Raw genomic sequence first — 22,031 nt, 5'->3', positions numbered from 1 at the left:
TGAAGCCAGTTTCAAACTTAAAGTTGTAAACTTTGCCATGGAACATAATAACTGTGCTGCTGCAAGACAATATGGAGTAACAGAAAAGATGGTTCGGGACTGGAAAGCAAATGAAAAAGCATTAAGGAGTATGCCAAGGGGTAAGTGTGCATTAAGAAGAGGCACCCCACATTGGCCAGAACTCGAAAAACATGTAGCAGACATGGTGAATGAGCATCGCCAAAGTGGTTATATAGTGACACGAAATCAAATACGTTTGTTTGCCCTTCAGTGGGCCAAATCTAACCCAGATCACAGCAACAGATTTAAAGCCACTGTATCCTGGTGTACTAGATTCTTTGAAAGGCATAATCTGGTACTGAGGCAAAAGACGAAAATTGCACAAAAATTACCTGCAGATCTTGAAGCCAAAGTAAATAGTTTCCATCGATATGTAATACAACAGCGCAATAAACATGGCTATGCGTTAAGTAGTATCGGAAATATGGATGAAACTCCAATGAATTTTGATATGGTTGGAAATAGAACTGTCCATCCAAAAGGTGCAAAAACAATTTTAATTAAAACAACAGGACATGAGAAGTCCAGTTTTACAGTGGTACTAGCATGCACAGCTGATGGTGCCAAACTGAGACCAATGATTATTTTTAAAAGAAAAACAATGCCGAAACTCAAGTTTCCTGTTGGTTGTTTTGTACATGTACATGAAAAAGGCTGGATGGATGAAGAAGGGGTAAAGCTATGGCTTGATAATGTATGGAGCAGGCGACCAGGTGGACTTATTCAAAAACGTAGTCTACTGGTGTGGGATATGTTCAGGGCTCATTTAACTCCCAGCACCAAGCAAAGGCTGGCAAGAATAAACACAGATGCGGCAGTTATTCCTGCAGGATTGACATCGTTGGTACAGCCACTGGATGTGTGCCTAAACAAGCCATTTAAAGATCGCATTCGAGAACAGTGGAATGAGTGGATGGTTAGCGGCGAAAAGTCATTCACAAAAGGAGGAAACATGCGTGCTCCACAGTTGGATGTTTTGTGCAAGTTTGTCATAAAAGCCTGGAATGATATTGATGCAGAAACAGTAATCAAGTCTTTCAAGAAGTGTGGCATATCAAATTCATTAGATGGTATGGAGGACGACTACTTGTGGCAAGATGAAGAGAAACCCGAAGCTGAGACCACACCATCTGATACGGAATTAGATCCATACGATGACTGCCTTACAAATGTACCACAAGATGTAATTGATTTACTTATGATATCAGATGACGAACAGGAGGATTTTGAAGGCTTTTAAAGAGAAACTGTCAAGCCAGCAAGTCCTGTAAAAATAGCTTGGAGTTATGATGGGCGTTGCTGACTCCCCAGGATCTTGCCCGGCACTTGCTCTCTCTCTCTGTTTGTTTGTTATCTTCCTCCTATCATCTTCAGTTCCAGTTTGGTTGACAGCTTAGAGAACAAACAGCATGGCAGTTCCCATGGGTTTATTGTCTTATCCTTCCTTTCAGCTTTAGAGTGAATTAGGAAAAGTTTAATCCACTTGCACTGTTTTATGTTTACATGTTTGATGACAAACAGCCTTATGTTTATAAGTGACAGTTTTCCTACTACGTACCTGCATGTCATAAGCATTTGAATTAAAATTACCATATTAAAATCAAACCTGATGTTTTTTAATTTTTATTTGGTGTGCGTTGGAAGAGGGGTAGTCTTATATGGCGAGTATAGCCCAAACCCTATATTTTAACAGGAAAAAGTAGGGGGTCGTCTTATACGCCCAGTCGTCTTATACGCCGGAAAATACGGTAATTATTCAGGCTAGGGTTTCTGACAAATGTTTGTAAATAAATACAGTTTTGAAGTCTGCATACCTGTCCTAATAAAGCATCCCTTTTGCTTTTAAAAGTGCCATGGTTACTTGCACCTTCCCGCCTTTCTGTACATTAGGCACGAGGAATTAAGGAAGGCCAGAATGGGCAAGTGTCTCCATGCACAGTTAAGAAAGCGGATGTGTGCCATATCTCCACAGAAATAAACAAACCCCTATCGCTCTGGGAAGCAGCTGCTCTCATCAAAGGCAGGCGACACATAGAATGTGGATGTACCGATACAGCCCTTTAGGTCTACGCAAGCCCTCCCTGATGTCTCATCTCCCCCAACCTCTGCCCCCCTTGCGAGCCCCTACCCCTTCTCTGGACTAAAGTAAGCAAATAAAGTGCCTGATTAAACTACTATAATGTTAAAGAATGAATCATTTTACTGTTAGTAAGTTCACAATCTACTCTAGGTGTTTATATATTGCCTATACTTCCACAAACAGTGGCAAAGGCAAAAGGTCTGGTTTTAATATGTGAAGCATGCACGCGCAAATAAGCTCCTATGCGCACCGGTGTTTTCCTGCGGTACCTCATTAAATTCAGATTTTTCGTAAAATGGTTTTGCTAATGTTGACTTCCCAACTGGTGTTTGTGAATCGTTCATTCTATTGACTTTACACGCTAATGGCTCAATTACTATAATTAATGCAAGGCCATTCAGGGATCTTTCCAGCAAGCGTGAGCTATGAGAGGCAGCCACCTGGCTTGTGAAAGAGAACTTTCAGAAGAAGATGGAAAAGTGGGGCTGGCAGAGCAGAAAAAAGGCTGTAGGCTTGAAGTGATACAGTGCAGGCACTAGAAATGGCCATCGTTGGCAAAGCTAATAGGCTTTGCCAATGCAAGAGCTATTGGCTTTGCCAATGTGTTTTAGCCATGTTGTACAGAGGCGTGGCTGCTGTTAAGCATGGCTAAAACTTAATGGTGCAGATGAGAGTTGCCTGGAGTGGCATAAAGTGGAATGGAGTAGAGCGGAGTGGCTGAGAGTGTTGTGTATTAGAGTGGCATAGTGTGAAGTTGTGTAGAGTGGCATACATTACAGTGGCACAAAAAGCTGTGTATTAAGAGTGGCAGTGTAGAGTCGCATAGAGTGGCATACACTGGAGTGGCGTAGAGTGAATTCCGTGTAGAGTAAAGTGGCATACAGTATTGCAGAATGTTGTGGGATTCGAGTGCTGTGTCATAGAATGCAGCAGTGTAGAATAGAGTGGTGCATAGTAGAGTTCAGTGGAGCAGAGTTGAGTAATGCAGAGGGCAGTGGCATAGAGTAGGGTAGAGTGGCATACAGTGTAGTGGTGTAGAGTGGTGTATAGTGCCTTTGAGTGCAGTGGCATTGAGGGGAGTAGCGTAGGGTGGATTAGCATAGAGTGGAGTGGGATAGAGCAGAGTGGTGCACAGTTCCGTGGTGGAGAGTGCAGTGTTCCAGAGTAGAGTGTCAGAGTGCAGTGGAGTAGAGTGGTGTAGAGCACAGGGATGAAGAGTCGAGTATAGTAGCATTGTGTGCAATGACAGAGTTCAGTTGTGTAGAGTGCATTGGTATAGCCTGCAGTGGTTAAGAGTAGAGTGGGGAAGAGTAGTGTAGTGGCAGGGTCTGGTGGCATGGAGTAGATTTCTTCAGAGTAGAGCAGAGTGGTAAAGAGTTGAGTGCTGCAGGGTAGACTGCATTTGCGTAGAGCTCATTGGTGCAGAGTAGATTATAATGGTGTTCAGTAGATCGGCATAGAGTGCAGGGACCAATAGTTGAGTGTTACTGAGTAAAAATGTATTGGCTTTGAGTGAGTGGGGCAGAGTGCAGCGTTGCGAGCGGTTTAGAGTTGAGTTTTACAGAGTTGATTGGTGTGGCCTACACTGGAGTCGTGTAGAGTGCAGTGGTGTAGTGTAGAGTGGCAAAGGGTGTTTTGACAGAGTATAGAGGAGATCGGCGTATAGTGCAGTGGCATAGAATGGAGTGGTGCAAAGTGCAGTAGCATGAGTGGTGCAGAAATGTGTGGAGTGGCGTAGAGCGGAGTAAGCATGGTATGGTAGCTCGCTGCCATTACAGACACATTTTCAATTTAAATTACCTTTACATTTGCACAGACATACAGTTTTACTAATAAAATTATACAGTGCACAAAAAATAGTGGGTAAATTGCATCACCTAGTGTACGGATTTGTTTCGATCATATTAAAACAGTGGTCTTCAAATGTTTTATGCTGTGCCCTCTACTCCAGTGTAAAAAAAAAAAAAAAAAAAAAAAAAACATTGGGGCCCCTCAGTATTCTTCACAATTTTTCTATTAAGTTGGCATGATTTAAATATGACTAGCCTTATTTAAACATTGCATTACAAGTTATGTTACTTATTTTAAAAATGCCATCATATGCCTTTCTAATGTGTAAAGTGTACACAATGTGACTGTCAAAAATGGGGATGAGGAGGTTTAAAGGCGATTTGTAGTCCCTTCCCTTTTTGACACATACTCCCAACCAGTAGTGACAAAAGATGTTATTGATGGCCCTTTACAGAGTGTTTGTCTGCTGTTCTTTTTATTTTGTATAAAACAAAGCACTTATCAGCATGATTTTTTTTAGCCAGAGTCTGGTGCTTGGGTGGGGGGTGGGCGCACGCTCCAGTTTGAAGACCCCTGTATTAAAGTATGTTTCCAACACACTTTGGAAAAAAAACAAAAAAATGGGCTTAATTTGCATTACTAATTCTGATATAGCTGAAATACTTACACATTTGATTTAAATGTTGTTGTATGCTAGAAAAAAACGATTTCCTACCCCCAGTATCCAGCAAGATTCTCTCATAAATCATCTAACTTAGAAGTCAGAAAAAGAAAAGTAAACAAACTCTCTTGGAAGACAGTGGCTGACATTTTACCTCAGCCATTGAATGCACAGCAAATGTGACAAGATAAGAAGATATTTAGAGAAATGGGAGTGTTTGAAAGGATACAGTAACCACGCTTTAGGCATAGCGAGGGATGGACTGAACCTGGGGCTACTAAAGCAAATAAAGCCAGTAAATAGAAAGCCAGAAAATGTGAGTTACAAAGCCAATGGTAATCAGCAAGCAGAATGCACTCTTAGGGGCAACTTTCTGAAAGTCCTTAAGATGTCTTTGGCAAACCAGAAAGCTTCACAGTCTGGTAGGCTGCGACCTAATAAAACGGAGAAAAAAAGCATCACAAAACTTGAGCAGGCTGCAAAGCAAACAGGCTGCAGGCACGAGGTAGGACAGAAGCAAGGCCTACAAGTGGAATAAAATGTAGTGCAACAGATGCAGAACAGAGGCAAAGCCAGAAGGGAGAGGACACAGACAACAACTGACAGGCTTTGGCAAAGCTAGAGAGGTGAAACAGAGACAAATGACAAGCATTTACAAAACCAAAAGGGCTGGTCCTGTGAAGTTGGTGGGGTAGTGACCGTGGCTGCTTTATTCTTGCAATAAAAGATCATGGTTAAATTTAAAAAAGATTCACTTACATGGCTATTTTAATTGTTATACTTTTAAAATCACATGCCTCCCAGATGTTCCATGCATTTTAATTATTATTTGTGAAGGAAGGGAGAAGAAATCACCACCTAACCAGCACTCAAATTTTACAGTGTTAGCTAAACCCTTTATAACAAACTTTTTAAAACAACAAGGAGATGGAAAATAGGTTTCCACCCTACACACCTGGAGTTCGGGCAAAATAAATAGGCGGTACTTAAAAGTCACTATTAAAAAAAAAAAAGAGAGAGAACATAAAAAGCACACACTGAACTAGCTTGTCACTGAAGAGAAAGTAACTATTTTTAGGAGCATTTAAACAATGTGCACAGGCTTTCTGCACACAAAGTGACCGGAACCAACAGGTAGTGTGGGCTAATCCGCTGCCCCATTAATTATCCTGTAGTAGGCAGGAACACATTATGAACGACAATGAAAGCATTCAATGGATGAAGCCAGCTACCCAAAAGCCCCTTTTTGTATGTATCTTGAGTACATTTATTTTTAAAAGGAAAAAAAGTATTTAACAAAGTGGAGGGCAATTTTCCAACATGCTTTCTCATAAAGCAAAGTGCAGGAAATGCCTTGCCCGAAATGATGAAGTCATTGAATTTAAAAATAAAAAACAGCAAAATATTAGTGCATAGTTGGAAACTGTGGAATCTTTGAGTCTGAGACCCTGAAATGGCAAGGTTGGACTAGCGCAAAAGAATTCACTAGTGTGTCACATTGTAGGTTTCTACAATTCATTGTAAGCCAAGGAGCTTCCACGTATGTTTTGTGCAGTTTAAGAACTATGACAAGTAAGTGTTCTGCCCTGAATAGTGACTTGCGTCACTTAAATCATTTGGAGTATCGACATTCTACATGAGTGTTTTTTTTTTTTTTTAAGCCTGAGGTGCACTTTTTTTTTCTTTTTAACAAACATTGTGTTACTGGCTACAAATAAGGAATAAAAAGACATGTACACTATTTGCAGGCGAAAAGGTTACACTAATCAAAATGCTCCCTATTTTGATTGATGCAACGCCCCATCAGACACTAAAAAGGCCAGCAATTGCAAAACTAGTAGTTCAGGCCTTAGTAAACTGGTGGAATTGATATTTTATTGCAACTGTATGCCACAAAATTAAAAAAAAAAAATTGCAATAAAACTTCAATTTAAAACAATAATTAACCATCACATATAATTTTAATAGAACCGTAAAAGTGTTTCGTGGAATGCAGGTGTACTTAAAACCACAGCAAAAGAAAATATGATTAATACGGTTAAAATACGATATGGGGAGCTTTGAATCACTATAACCTTGGAAAGGAAAAAGGCTTTGTCAGGGCAAAATATAGGTCACCAAACCTGCTTCAGAAGTGCAGTTGTTTTTTACGCAGGTGTGTACGTGTAATCAGGCAAATGGCCCCGCTTACAATACAAAAGAGGTAATGGCTGGAGGATGTTGCCCCACTGTCACATGCTGTAGGGAGTATTGCGCAAAAAGACCTGACCCAAAGCCCACCCAACTAGTAAATTGCTATGTTCTATTTATTTCTACAGAGCCTGACATAAATGCCAAAGCTGTGATTAGGCCAGCCCTAAAAATGTTCTTCTGTAAAAACCAAAACACTACTGTACCAAATGGTCTGAAAAGTACGATGAACACAAACCTGCACGTCACTATTTTTTCCTCCTATGTTGTGTGCCCAATCAGACCACCCGTCTAAAACTTTACAGCACTTGTACACCACTCATCTACAATGTATGTTCCGGTTTCCTGCAGAGAAACAAAGCTGAAGCCCCAGTGGTCGACAGACTTCAAGAAGGTGATGTTTCAGGTAAGGTGTGCCAGGTGCACTGCCCTGAAGAAGGCAGTTGTTGCAACATGGGCTCCATACTGCGCCAAAACATGCCAACCATGCCGAGAAGGGCGAGTATTGCCCTTTTGTTTATTTTTTAACCCTGTGCATGAGAGGCACCCATAAAGTTTCACAGCTGACATCTGCACAAGGATGTATGTTTCTACCTGCCCGGATACACAACAGGATGATAGGAGCTCTTAGGAGTGACAGAGAGGCTGCACATTTTCATGGGGGACTCGCTAATACGTTTTATTATTGACAAGTTTATAAGCGTGATTCCACCTAGTGTCCTATCATTTAGGTGTACTGAAAACACTTTGACAAAGGGACGAATGCCATGATAAGACTTGAGGTCAAAGCAGAATGTTCTGCTCCTGTTATCCCAACAATAACCAATGACCTATGACTGATTTAAACATAAATTACTCTTGCTCATAGGAGCAATCAAACGGCTCCAAAACCTAAGTTGCTCTTGATTCAGTTAACCCGATGTCACAAATCTACAGGGGTTTGGGTTCTTATTCAGCATTAAAGGGGGATTTCCACATTAAAATCCCAGCACAAGCGGTTTAGTCAAGGTTTGGTTACCATTGCTGTGTTATGAGTATTGCCGTGGTGGGCGTAACCAGGCCAGTGATGTAGCAAAGGTGACACAGACCCTCAAGCAAGAAAGAATACGCCCCCTCCCAATCAATGGTCTGGTAGAAAGAAAAAAAAAGAGCCATATTTTGTTTCAGTGGGTTCCTATAAGCCCTGCCCGTCCATGTCCTATGCCTTCTGCACTATTGGTAGCTAAGCCTCTGAACCAGGTCTGTTTAACCCTCTTACTTCTCAGGTTTGTGATATGGTAACCACGCAAGCCCCAGTAACCTCAGAAGTCACCATAATGGCTAATGTGAAGGGAAGCTCTTCCGGACATTCAGCCACATGAACAAATCAGCACAGCAGGAAGAGAGTCACATGACACACCAGGCTCTGTCTGTACGCGAATTGGTATTAATAAATAATTGGATTTGATTAGGAGAGTTATTTGGTGTCAGGGGGAACCATGCCTTACAAACGCATGGTGAAAACCAAAAGGAAAAGAATTAAGGTCTAATGAAGACCGTCTTACAAAAATGTACATAAATACAACTTTTCCGTCCCAGCATGACCTTCCTGCAAGAGTAAGTAAATTGGGCCATAAGGCCATCCTTTTCCAGTCTCACCACAGCTCTGTTATGGGAACAGTACACCTTCCACTTACCCACCAGTAAGGCTTATATCTGTTCCATCTCAGTACCCGTGGGACAGGCTCAAATAATTACAGAGCTCAACGCAGCGTCACCAGCGAGGACCATCAGATAAGTCTGCAAAATACTAAATAAGGATTCAAGATAACATACTTCCTAACTAGTGAAACATTTAAAGTGCGTCACACAAAAGAAAGAAAATCAGAAAATGTAAAACATCACGGAAGAAGGAAAATCCCAGCTGACTTTCTGTGAGTGGCAAAAAGCAAACGTCTATTGCAGGAAGCAAAGTAGGGACCAGCCCTGATCACTGCCCGACCCAACCAAAAACAGAATGAGACCACACGGAATGAGAATAAAACTATCAGGGCGTTCACAGAGCGGGGGTGAAGTAGTCCTACCCCTCACTCCCACACTCCAGCGAAACCTATGGAGGATATAAAATGGCGCACAAGAAGGAGGGGTACAGAATTTTCAATCAAGGACGTCACTGTATTTCTTCGTGCCTGTATTACACTCATTTATTATCGTGTTACAGAACACGACTGAACACCCTTTCGAACCCCGTGCACCTCACCCAAACATTTCCCACACCGACCACCCTATAGACCTACGCTCTACCACCCATACAAAAGTGGGCACCTCCTCGGGGAATCTTCGTGGATATGGGGGGCTATAGCATATTGCATTAAGTCAAGTACCAATCGGTAACGGTCCTCGTGAGCTGTGTTCCCTTTAATTTCCAACATTTCCTTCTATCCTTAAATGTCTTGCTTGTCAGCCACCACTCCTCTCAAGGGGTAACCCCTGAAATCATAGAAAGAACAGCGAGGGTCTGTGGGGAAAATGGGGGGGTCAGAATAGAGTTGCAGGAGCTTCAGCAGGGTAAAAGGAACACATATTACAAGTACATATTTTGTGCTTGCACCGCATAACACCAACAATCTTTGAGCAAAGAACAGCAGTGCATAGCACTGCCTTCTTTGCTGTTTTCTATGCGATCACCATGGAGTGCCAAAAATCCACAGTTAAAACAACGATTACTTTTGGGGCTTCATTCTTCATCCCTGGGGTTGCCATGCCCTGAAATTTACACAGGAGCCCACACGGTACAGAACTCGTTTCAGGACCACTGGAATTATTCGATTCGGTGGGGTTTCCAATTTACAATTACATTCCTATAAGAAGGGATGATTGTAATATAGTCCATCCCAGATCTTCTGAACATTCCTCTTCGAGTCAAACCTATGTCCGCTCAGGACCATAAACATAAAAAAATAAAAATCTCAGAATGGACAACCCTGTGTGATAACCAGCTGTGATCATAACACATGGTACCTGGACTTTTTGCCTCTTGCTCGACCCTATAATTTTGCTGGCCTTTGAACTCTGTGCACTTTACCCCCTGCTACCCAGCAGTAAAGTGTCTGTGCTCCAGCTTTAAACATGGTCAAATGGGCATACTTCTAACTGATATATCTAACTTACCTATGAGCCCCTGGTGTATGGCACACAATGTACCCAAGGCCTGGAAATTAGATGCCACTAGTGGACTGCAGCACCAATTGTGCCATTTACTACAATGGTAGAGTAAACATGGCTTCAGGTTGATCCGTGGATCCTGACTGCAGCAGTGCAAAAAATGCAATTTGATTAGTCAAAGTAAACCCTTCTTACAGGTCAAACACTACCTTTTAAATTAATAAGTCACTCCTATGTAGGCCTTGTCACCCCCAACATAGGGTGCATGGTATTTAAAAGTAAGGCATGTAGAAATGTAATGTTAACATATCCTTACAGTACCTCATATCCACAAGTATTTTTTTTTTTTTTTTTACTGTGGCAGGTCCACCTGCTCCATGTAGAAAACCAGAGTACTGACTGAAAATCCTAACACTAACTCGGGAACGTGGCAAGATAGAAAGAATGAACAACTATTTTTATTAGTGAATACAGATTTTTAATAAATATTACGGAAAAGTAACTTTTAGAAAATAACTTTTTCTCTGTCTAAAGTTCCTGGAAGCTAATTTGTACTTGCTGGCAAACTTGTCCCAATCACTAATTAGCATTTGAATAGGTGAGAAAAATTTATGAAATGACTCCCAGAGCAAGCAATAGGCTAACATAAATGGGCTGAGATGACTCATCTGACCCTGCGAATGGACTGTGAGCTTCCTTCTTGACAATAGTGCCAAATCCTGCTTAAACGTCAAATACTGTTCGACAGGTCTGCTGTGTTTATATATATATAACGTTTGGGGAGCATTGAGATAAAGGAAAACAGAATGCCAAGATAATTCTTGTGTATCCACTGTCTGGTTGCAGAAGGACTTTTGTGGTTCCACCCGACTTAGGTCTGTTGGTTTATTGGGGGTACTGTTGCTGCTTCAAATTGGATGTTGGTGTTAAATGTGGGAAGGCACTAGGATTAACAAAGTACACTCTTCACACAAATCCAGCTCTCAGAGCCCACGTTTAGTGTGGCCAAAGACTTCTTCAAAATTGAAAATGCCCAAAGTGGGGTGGGTTGGCCACGTGAACCTTTACCCTACTGGTCATGGCATGTCCATTAGTCATTCCCATCCACTAGCTTGTGCCAGGCATAAATGTGGCACCTCCAGGTACCCGTTTCAGAGCACTTCTTGGACCTGCATAGTATCAAAAGAACAAAGGTGGACTGCAAGAACAACAGAAGAACACTGGACCAGGTGTCTATGGCCAAAGAGAAGCTTCTAGGTCCTGGCCTAGGTTTAGCTCCTGCTTGTAGCCAGGACAAAGAAGTGGACTCCAAGGGCCATAAAGCTGACCCTCTTGTCAAGCTACAACCTACAACTACCCTTTCCTGAAACTGCCCAGCAGTAGCGGGGCCTCAACTGGACCCTGCTTGGCCTCTGCTTAATACCCTGTGAGTCTCCAAGTGCTTCACTTGAGGTCCCAGGGGACTTTAGTGTGTACTCCTGTGGTGGATTGGGACTTGAAAATACTAAAGTTAAAAGGTAAAACCGTTGACCAGGATGAACCTGGTTAGTTTAGCCAACCAGCGCACCATCAGCGCTGGTGTCAAATTTTGCATAAGGTTCGGTCTACCTGGACCATTCACTATCATTAGCACTATGTGCTTCTTGGTGCTATTCCTACTTGAAACTTTAAAAAGTCCTACCGTGAGTTCCATTTACTATATTTTCATTTTGTTTATGAATATTTTTTCTATTTTCTATTTCAGATTTGCATATTGACTTTGTTATTGTAATTAAGGAATAACACAGAACTGAATAAATTAATATAAACAGACCCGCTCCCTCACAACATCGCACAGACTCCTCATGTCACCATCGTGTAAATAGTTTTGCATAGAACCGGATAGGTACTTGGTATAATAAAAAACTATGAATAATTAATGTTCGCATGCTCAAGAATCATCCCAATCAAGAGTGATTTGTTACCAAGATTTAGTTCTTTTTTGATTCATACTGCTGAATGTAATAAGGAGCAACATGTATGAGCATAGAAACAATGAAAGCAGTACCGGAATTATAAATGTTTGTAAGTAAAATGTTAATAAAAAAATATATATATAAAAATAAAAATAAAGGCTTTGTTATTGTTTTGGTACAGCATAAATACCTTACATGTTGTTCTAAGTTAAGCTTGTCTGCTGTATGCCACAGGTACTAGGAAGTTGGGTCAGGTTAATGTTGTGACTTGGGGGGGTTCATCCCGACTAGAGTTGTGATTGCTCCTTGAGGTCGGTAGTCAACCAACCCAATAAATATTTCAAGTTCCTACAAAACAGGACCTTCAAGAATGGATCAAAACCACTAGCCTACTGAAAACCATAAATTGTATGCATCTCTCTCGCACTTCTTCGCCCACTGCTAAGTGAAGCCTCCCAGAGCATGATACCCTCACCTCAGTGGTCATAACGCACGGCCTGAAAATACTACCAACAATGGATCAAAACTATGACCACACCCTTCCAACAACACACCTTTACATACTGTAATGTGCTACCCATGTAAGCAAGTGCTTTTGTGGCCCACATTGAGGCAGTAAGCTCTATGTAAATGTTGCAATACAATACTCATATTTACTGCACATGCCACCAAACACCGCCTCTGCCACATAATTTGGAGTTTTCAACAAGAACAATCTTGTTGCTAGCACAAACTAAAAAAAGCCAAACACTTGGGGCTGTGTTGTGGCAGACTCTTTGCATAGAAAAATGGTCACATTTCAGGTGAAAATTGCTGTATCCCACTGTTAAGGATGTCAGACTTTTGCAAAGACAGATTACTGTGTTAAATATCAAAATATTACAGACTATGTCACAATATACAGCATAATTTGTTTTTCTTGCTTCATAATTTAGTGAACAATTACACATAAATTGGTCCCCCCTACTGCTAAATAATGGTACCTTGGTGCTCAATATCAAGCTGAGAGTGGCCAAGGCAAGTATCATTAGACAGTGTGATTTAGGGAGTCAGTCTTCTGCCTGCACACTGGCAATGAGGCATGATTTGTGGCACCTCTACCAGCCATGCAAAATGGAGAAGCCCCAAATAAAAACACGAATGAATGCTTGGGGTTTACACATGCTTAGTAGAAAGCGTTGGTTAAAGAGACTTAGAGAGAATCTTATGATGTTTTACCACGACAGAGCGTAGTGTAAACAGTACAGTGTTCAGAACACCCCAGGTGACTGATCGACTACAATCAATCCACCACTGTAAGCTTGATCAGCAGGACAGACGCGGTGGAACACCGTCAAGCTAAAGACTGGCAAAATCAAAAGCAGGGATTTTTTTTTTTTTTTTTTTTTTTTAAAGATTACGATCCTACACAAACATACTAAATTTTAACTCCTCTCACACACACACACACACACACACACACATATAAATCACAACACAACCTAGGACCCCGTCTAACTCAAAAGCTGCAACAACAGACCAATGGGCGAAGAACGCTGGCTGAACGCTTCTGTAAATATAATACCATTTCCATAAACTCGAAAAAGTCCTGGTAGACGCCTGAGCTAATAAAGGGAATTGGGCGGGTGAAAAGCTCTACCTTACGCCATCCGTGGTGCTGCATGACAGTGGGCGTGTTCGCCTTTTAAAGACCCGCTTTTCATTTTACATCACCTGCAGGGAGTAATATCAAATTACAGAGTCTCAATTACACAGAGGATCCACTGCTATACCACCAGTGGCATAGCAAAGGTGCCGTAGGCCCGGATGCAAACATGACAAATCATAGAAGCAAAAGGTGACCCTTTACTTCACTAGCTGTCATTTTGCTTACCATAGTGTGTGAGCACAACAAAGTAACTCAGCGCTGAACTAAATCATCACATGCATACTTACTAGAAACTTTGCTTAACATTGAATAGCAATGCAGTCTCTAGAAATAAACATGGCAAACTCAAATTTTGAATAGCTTGTGTCAATGTCGTCAGGTTGTGTATTTTTGTCAATGTTTCATGTTTGAAAAACTATATCTTTTAATAAAGGTCACTCAATACAATGATATGTGTATTTATTTGAGATGCTGAAAAGATTTTTTTAGAACATGTGTTACCTCATTTATATCTTTTAATGGCTCGTGCTTTGGTTCTTAATGCCAAGCCATAGCCCTAGCTTGCCACTCTCCAAGCTATCCTTGTCTTCCCCTGAAACTTAGTGTCTCCTACGCCCTTGTTCAGTGCCATATCCCACCCTTCTCTGAGTATTGGCACTAAAACATTAACCGAAAATACACACTCAGAACTGGCCATGCGTGAACACAACCTATGAATGCACTACTCGTTTATTTTTAAAATGTCAGTCATTAGGAAGTATGTAATTTACGGGAGTGGTAAAACGACACTAAGTTGGATAAATAGTTATTGCTATGACGCTGCTACGTATAATGGCCTCGTATACGGGTAGAACCCGCTGGCATATTCGTTTTGTAATTGCCACAGCACTCAAAGCCAAGAATGGGCGCTTCAGGTCTTATCGAAATCTATAACAATCGAAAACTTTGGCGCTATGTCATACAGTCATTTGTCCCTCCTTTGACTTTGCTTGATCCCTAATAGCAACCGAAATTAGTACCAGATCTAAGGCAAATCGGTCTCTCTTCTTAAAGCAAACGCTTCTTTATGTGTATTTAAATGTACAGCCATTTACTGTTTTATTCTACATGAATATTGTCAAATATACATAATGTTCTTTTAACTAGGCTTGTGTTTTGTGCAAATACACGTTAATATCTAGATTCTACACATGAATGTTACACACTTGTAGCGAAGACTGTATCCAGACTTTGGCTGGAAAATAGAGGATGTCCATCATTTGCTGCGTATGATGTCACTTCCGGACACATTGCTTTCTATGACAATAGTCTACTTTGGCTATGCTTTTTTTTTTTTTAGAAGGCTTGACTCGCAGTCTTAGAACCTGCCTCATACTTCCTGAAAGATGCAGTAAGATGATGGTGCAGGATGTCTAGGAAGGTTGAGTAGTGACAAAGTTTAGGGAGACAGTTGCGTTAGTTACGGCGCTTCGAAACGCAGACGTGAGGTACGAAGCACTGCAGAAAAAGACAAGTTACTACCCCTCCCTTGCTGCAGCTCACAACAGCTGGGCTGACTAGAAAACTACCTACAGTAACCGGCACGTTGCCCACTGTCGCCATACATGCGGACAGGCAGACAGCGGCAAACTTCTCGCTTGGCTTCCCAGTGATGTGGCAGCAGAGCTTCAACCCAGAGGGTGCCTAAACGCCCCGAGGAGGGTTTCAAGGAGCACGCAAGCAGTTAATGTTTGAAAAGAACATCCTGGCAGCGACCAAAAGGAAAACAAGTCACTTCCACCCACACAAAGTTAACTTAAACCACGCGAAGGAATAGCTCGTACACGTTCAACAACGATTAAAGCACGAGTGAAGCGGTCTCTGCCGCAGAGCGCGTGCTCCTCCTCCACGCGCCGGCATGAGGTCTCGGGGGGGGGGGGTACTAAAGAGGTTCCGTGCTGTGTTCGTGGCCAGGGGCTGCGCAGAGCTCGAGGAAGCGCCGTGACTGGATGCGGAACATAGCGGTGGGGGAAGGGAGCCTCTGTGAGGGGAATCCATTCTCTGTCGGTGCATAGGATCGCTTTGCACGATACTAAGGGCCAGATGTTCCTAACAATTTTGCCCATTCTGTGTCAATGTGTTCTTACATATGGCCCTAACTTCTTCCGCTTGTGTGGGTGGTGGGGGAGGAGCGAGCCCACCACACGATCAATGTTAAAGAGGGGAGGCGGCAGCTGTTACGGACACAACTTGTTGCATCCACTGTGGTCCCGTAGATGCACGGAGCGATGTACTTACACGAGTTTGAGTTGGAACCGCGGGTTAGTTAGTGACATTTTTTTGTTAAAGCAAAGAGATGGGGGCAGCAATAGTAGGTGCAAATGTGCAGATTTGAAAGTTTTTCGGTTTGGGGAACCTCTTTCCATGCCGTCGCTCTACTCACCGCTGCTGTAGCTCCTGCTCCAGTGTATCCCCCAGGCGGCAGCAGGCGGCCTCTGCTCCCAGCCGTGTCTGGGCCGGTTCAGGCTCACCCGGAGGCTCCGCAGCAGCCCGCGCGGGAGGAAAAGAGCCATGGTCCGGTATCCCTCCGCTGTCCTCTCCGGCGGGAGGAAATCAGCCCTCTCCCACCTTCACGCTGCCCGACTCCCGCCAGAGTCGGAGCAGTCCCCTCCCTCCTTGAGTCTAGCCAACCCCTCTCCACTGCTGACCACGGCAACCAGTCCCCACCCACCGCCGGGCTGGGCCCCCTCCTGCCACCAGGTCTCTGCTTCCCTTGCAACTCCCCTCCAGAGTGTGGTGTAGCCAAGTAAGAAACAGTGCATTTCCCGTTTACTCTTTTTCATTCTCTCTGCATTCAAAATCATATATGGAAAAAGAAAACAATGACATACCTTTTTTTCAAATTGTCGAGTTATTTAAATCATTCATAAACACCTTGGCTGCGTATTCACCAAAATGTTCGGAGTTATGAAAGTGACATCATCACCCTTTCATCCTGATGTCTTCACAGAAAGCGGCATCAAATGATCTTTCATCTTAGACCCTGAATTTTGCCAGTACGTGATGTCACATGACCCAACCCTGCTGAAATCTCAATCATTGTTAGCTCCAGAATTTCTGCATGATTAAAAGAACACCAAAGACAAACGTCTATTTTCGATATCCCCTATTTTAGGGCGCTAACATAAGCCATGGGAAAATTACACCGTTCTCTTTGTATTACAATAAATATTATGTGTTGGACGTAAGAGACTATACTGCCACAACACGGCACTGGGAACCTAAATTATTTATATCGCAAACTGTCACGATTTAATAGTTCCCCCTGGCATATACCACAAGAAATGTATTGATAAATCGGGGGGGGGGGGGGGGGGGGATAAAAAAAAATACAACAGTTATGTCTACATGTATTAATAGAGACCACCTACTGTGTATATGCTATGTTACTGGTTTAAATGATTATTGTTAATCTATTTTACCATCACTTGCGAAGCACTATCACTCGTTCAAAGCACGGAGGTGAAGGTTGTATTTAAAAACACAATTTTTCTTGTAGTAACAGTAATGGACGTTGCTTGTTTAAAACCTGTTTTTTAATGGTTTTTTTTAGTTCTTTTTTAAAAATATAATCCGGAGAGTTCAGACAGCACTACCGAATTAATTTATTTTACACAGGCGAGAGATCATATTGGGTCAGATGAATCAAAGGATTTTACCCATTCTGTGTCTATGGGAAAATGCTTTAGTACATATGACCTATTGAACCAGCTGCGGAAAGTAAACAGTGCACACCAAGAAACGGAGTACTTCATTCTGTTGCAGCAGAGGCTGACGAGCCTTGAATACGGTGTGACGTCTCACTTCTAGTGAGCAAGCTAAGAGTAAGCCGACCTTTTCTAGGAGTTCGGGGGTGATTGGCTCCTCTTAAGAAAGTGTCGAACAAATGGGTTCAACTAGTTAAATTTAAAGTACAATTCTCAAAGAAATTTATGATAAAACCACAGTGTAGGCTTTGAAAGTGCCAAGCCAATTAAACCTGATACGCCCCAGGAGTTGACCGAATTTATTTTTTCTTGAAAACGTGCCATTAGTGCTCACGTATCTCAACAAGTCTGGCCATTGTGAACTATTGGCTTTGCCAATGGTATTTAGCCATGCAGAACGCATAATAGATGTGGTGCAGCGTGTAGCGTGTAGAGGGGCGTAGCTTGGACAGTATGGCAAGGGGACTTTGGGTTCCCCACAATCACATGATGTTAATAAAATACATTATACATTTAAGGGTCAGAGGAAAGGGAGAAGAGTGTGCACTAAGTGAGAGAAATCACATTTAGTGAAATAACCAACATTTTTTAAGTCTTTCCAAACAGACAGCGGGAAAGAGTGTGTGTCAGTTTGTATTAAAATTCCTGGTGAAATCTGACAGACACCTCACCATACCCGTATAAAGGACGATGAGGCAAATATCCTCTAACCCTTATGACCAGGGTAGTAAATGTGGACAGGTTAATGGTCAGTGCAAGGGGGAAGTGACCTAGACTTCCAGGGTAATCAAATGGCTAAAGTAATTCTATGCGTCCAACCAATGTAACGTCAATAGACATTTATTGCATTATATATTTCTTTGCAAATGTTATTCCAGACATTAAACATATATTTCGTTGAACATGTTATTCTGAACGTAAAGTTTGCATTCATCTGAATAGGTGCTCCGAGTAAAAACAGTGAAGGTGATGCAAAAGTGCAGGTGAGCGAAGGTGATATATACAGTATTTACAAAGGTGGCTTTAAGAAAATTATGAACTTCTAGTGGCTCCTTCAGTCCAGGAAGCCCTGAAGTCTCATAAGGCTTATTTATGTTTATATATTCCACTCTCATAGGTATGTCGACGTTTCGACCCCGTTGTAAAGAAGAATCAAATGGGGGTCATCCTCAGGACAGTAAAATTCAGCCGGTAGCACCTATGGGTAGTATAAATATCTAGATTACTAAAGGTCTGGTGATTCTGAGTATGACTTAAATAAGTGCGGGAAGTCAACACTCACCTAAACTCCAGTGTAGCAAGGCAATCTGGTGGTCAGGGACATCTTCCTGGTATGAAAATGGCATTATTGTGGTGATCTGTTTATGTGCCAGTAGTATAGATTGTAATCAGAGTGATCCATAAACACTTACAGGTAATGGGAAGTACCCAAAGTCTGGGGTCAACAATTATCCAGTGGATGGTGTGTGGTCTAGGTATCACAGAGCGCCAATCACATATGTTATCCGGGGCTCAGGTTATCTAAAAAACACAACATTGGTGTGTACTAATCATTGTATAATTACTGTTAATCAAAGGGGAAACACAAAAAATAATAATAGGTGTGTGAGCACTTACTGATCAGAAAATTCTGATGGTATCATATTCATCAGTCCAGCGCAATCATCAGCAAGCTCCTGGAGACGTTTCACGATGTATCATGTCTTATTTTCATGTAGCGAGATGAATCCGCATGTAATGGATGCGTACCGGCTTAAGAATGCTGCGCTTCCATTTTGGATTGAGCATTCGATTCAGTGATTGGTCCAGGGGACTGACAATCATAGTGTACAGCCTTCCGTTGTCGAATAGCAACGGGATTATGCCGCTGAAAGCTGACGAACCATGGAGGGAAGGTTCCCCATCTGGTCCGCTCAGCTCGTGTGTGTCGCATGCTTGCAGCGGGATCCTAGCAGGTCCTGTATAGCCGATGTTTGTAGAAACGACACACAGTGCACGGGACACTTTATTTTGTCTATTATGGTTGTAACATGAGAATACGATCAGATTTGAATAATGTCAGTGTGAGTAGATTATGGTAATAAAAACATATATGATGAAAATCATGATGTGTGCCCTATGTTATCAAGAGGATCATAATAGGTCATCTATCCAATACATACTCACATGAATAATCAGGTGGTACAGTTTGAACTGTACAGTGAGGAAAAACACATCAAAACATAAATAGTCATGCATCTGGTGTTTCATAATAGCAGTTACCGGAGTAGGTAATCTATAAATAACTAACACCCAGGAATAATCAAGCGGTACAGAGTGAGTATACACTTATAAAGAAACATATCAAACCGTGCATTCGCATAGTTTATAAAATACAACAACAAAACATAGATTAATCATGCATGTGGTGTTTCATACTAAAAGTTGCCGTAGTAGGTAATCAATAAATGTTAACGCACGTATAGTCAGGCGGTACAATATGAATTGTACACTGCGGAGAAACACATCAGACCATGCGGTCGCCTCGTGTATGGGCATAAATTGTTCCTGAAAGACCAAAGCATCAGGGGTCCGGGATGTCAGACTGTGTGGAAAAAGGGGGGCCCTGATGGTCCTGGAGCACAAGGAAATGTGACTATGTAAATCACGTATGTGTGTACCTATTGCCACTATCTCTCAAAGAGAAGAGTGACGCCAATCCTCAATTGTGTTCAGTCCCTCTCTGATGGTGCCACATTTCTCTATCCAGAATAGCTCTCGTTTCGATAAGATGTACTCTTTATCTCTGCCCCTTGGACCCAAGGAGATTTGTTCTATTATTTGCCATTTAATGTCTTCACACTTATGTTGTAGTGTTTCATAGTGCTCCACGAGCTGAGCGCCTGGCTTTTTGCACTTGATCCTACTCTTATGTTGTAAGTTTCTACACTTAACTTTTTGTGTAGTCTGTCCTATATATAGCAGTCCGCAGGGGCACCAGATGTCATAGATAACGTCATGTGTGTTGCAGTTGGTAAATTTAGGCAGAGTGAGTGTATAGTTTTTATGACAAAATTCTGTGGTGTTGAAAGTCATTTTGCACGCCGCACAGTTACTGCATTTATAGTGACCAACTACGGCTGGTAAATCCCATAGTGTGTTGGCGTTTCTTTTGGGTGCCTGTGGGAGAACACAAACAGATCACCACAATAATGCCATTTTCGTACCAGGAAGATGTCCCTGACCACCAGGTTGCCTTGCTACACTGGAGTTTAGGTGAGTGTTGACTTCCCGCACTTATTTAAGTCATACTCAGAATCACCGGACCTTTAGTAATCTAGATATTTATACAACCCATAGGTGCTACCGGCTGAATTTTACTGTTCTGATGATGACCCCCATTTGATTCTTCTTTACAACGGGGTCGAAACGTCGACATACCTATGAGAGTGGAATATATAAACATAAAGAAGCCTTATGAGACTTCAGGGCTTCCTAGACTGAAGGAGCCACTAGAAGTTCATAATTTTCTTAAAGCCACCTTTGTACATACTGTATATATCACCTTCACTTACCTGCACTTTTGCATCACTTTCACTGTTTTTACTAGGAGCACCTATTCAGACGAATACAAACTTTACGGTCAGAATAACATGTTCAACAAAATATACGTTTAATGTCTGGAATAACGTGCAAAGAAATATACAATGCAATAAATGTCTATTGACGTTACATTGGTTGTATGCATAGAATTACTTTAGCCATTTGATTACTATGGAAGTCTAGGTTACTCCCCTTTTGCATTAACCTATGCACACCTCACCATAACCGACTGAAAGCATCCGCACACAACTGTTTATCACAAAATACATTTATTAGGGGGGTGTAACATCCCAAACAGGCCGGCTACAGGAATTTTCATCTGGATGGGCCAAGGGAGCTTTTGTGTGGGCCAAGGCAGGCCCAATTTTTGTTGCCTGTGGAGGTGGCCTACAAACCCTAGATTACATCATATCTACTTCCAACAGGCACCGCAATACAAACAGTACATTCTTTGTGTATATAGAGCATGTAGACGGTAGGGTAATGGTAAACTGAGCTAAAGTTAATTTTAAGGTTTATGGGTGGTAAGGGGATGTAAGGGTGGGTTTAGGGATGGGTGGTGGTAAATTGAGCTAAGGGTACTTTTAAGGTTTACTGGTGGGTAGTGGTAAATTGAGCTAAGGGTTTACGGGTGGGTAGTGGTAAATTGAGCTAAGGGTAATTTTAGGGTTTACGGGTGGAAAGTGGATGAATGGGTAACTTAAGGTTATAGAATGCAAGCATTTCGAGTATTGTAGTCTTAGTTTGCTTCTATCAAATTAATTAGACAAACAGAATACCAATGATTTGTGAGTTTGAAGTGTAGGACTGGAAACAATGTCCGTGTTAACACGGAGGGAAGTTGTAATCCTACACACAGGCAAATGGTTCTAGTACCTGTAGAAACCTCCCTAAATGGAATTGGGCCTAGGCAGAACTGCTGCAATTGAGAATGAAATACCAGCTCTCCGGTCTACAATCCCCCTGTTCTTTTCACTGGAATTTGGGGACATCGTATTCCATGGAAGCGTTACAACGGAATTTCTACCATCTAAGCTGAATAAAAGGAGAAAAGAAGATCAGCAAGAGTAGGTTAACATAACATAAACCTACAAGAAGTAGTGGCAAAGGAGAGCCTCAAAAAGTGAAGAAGTGCAGAAGACAATCCTTGAGATCAAACGTTGAGGGTCCAGCA

General features: G+C 42.0%; 1 protein-coding gene across 3 annotated transcripts in view; it reads right to left on the bottom strand.

Moving 5' to 3' along the window:
• The window catches only part of NME4 (NME/NM23 nucleoside diphosphate kinase 4), a 96,317-nt gene extending 80,057 nt beyond the window's left edge, over nt 1–16,260 (bottom strand). For 2 of the 3 annotated variants that reach the window (XM_069210350.1, XM_069210351.1), the window contains exon 1: nt 15,952–16,260. In XM_069210350.1, coding sequence (XP_069066451.1) covers nt 15,952–16,081 — 130 coding nt within the window. In that variant the 5' untranslated portion in view covers nt 16,082–16,260. The remainder of the gene's footprint in view (nt 1–15,951) is intronic. The other variant, XM_069210349.1, reaches the window with a different exon arrangement.
• Between the last annotated feature and the right edge of the window lie 5,771 nt (nt 16,261–22,031).

The sequence above is a fragment of the Pleurodeles waltl genome, chromosome 10 (assembly GCF_031143425.1).
Source record: "Pleurodeles waltl isolate 20211129_DDA chromosome 10, aPleWal1.hap1.20221129, whole genome shotgun sequence".
Taxonomy (NCBI): domain Eukaryota; kingdom Metazoa; phylum Chordata; class Amphibia; order Caudata; family Salamandridae; genus Pleurodeles; species Pleurodeles waltl.
This window is presented reverse-complemented; position numbering and strand designations above follow the sequence as displayed.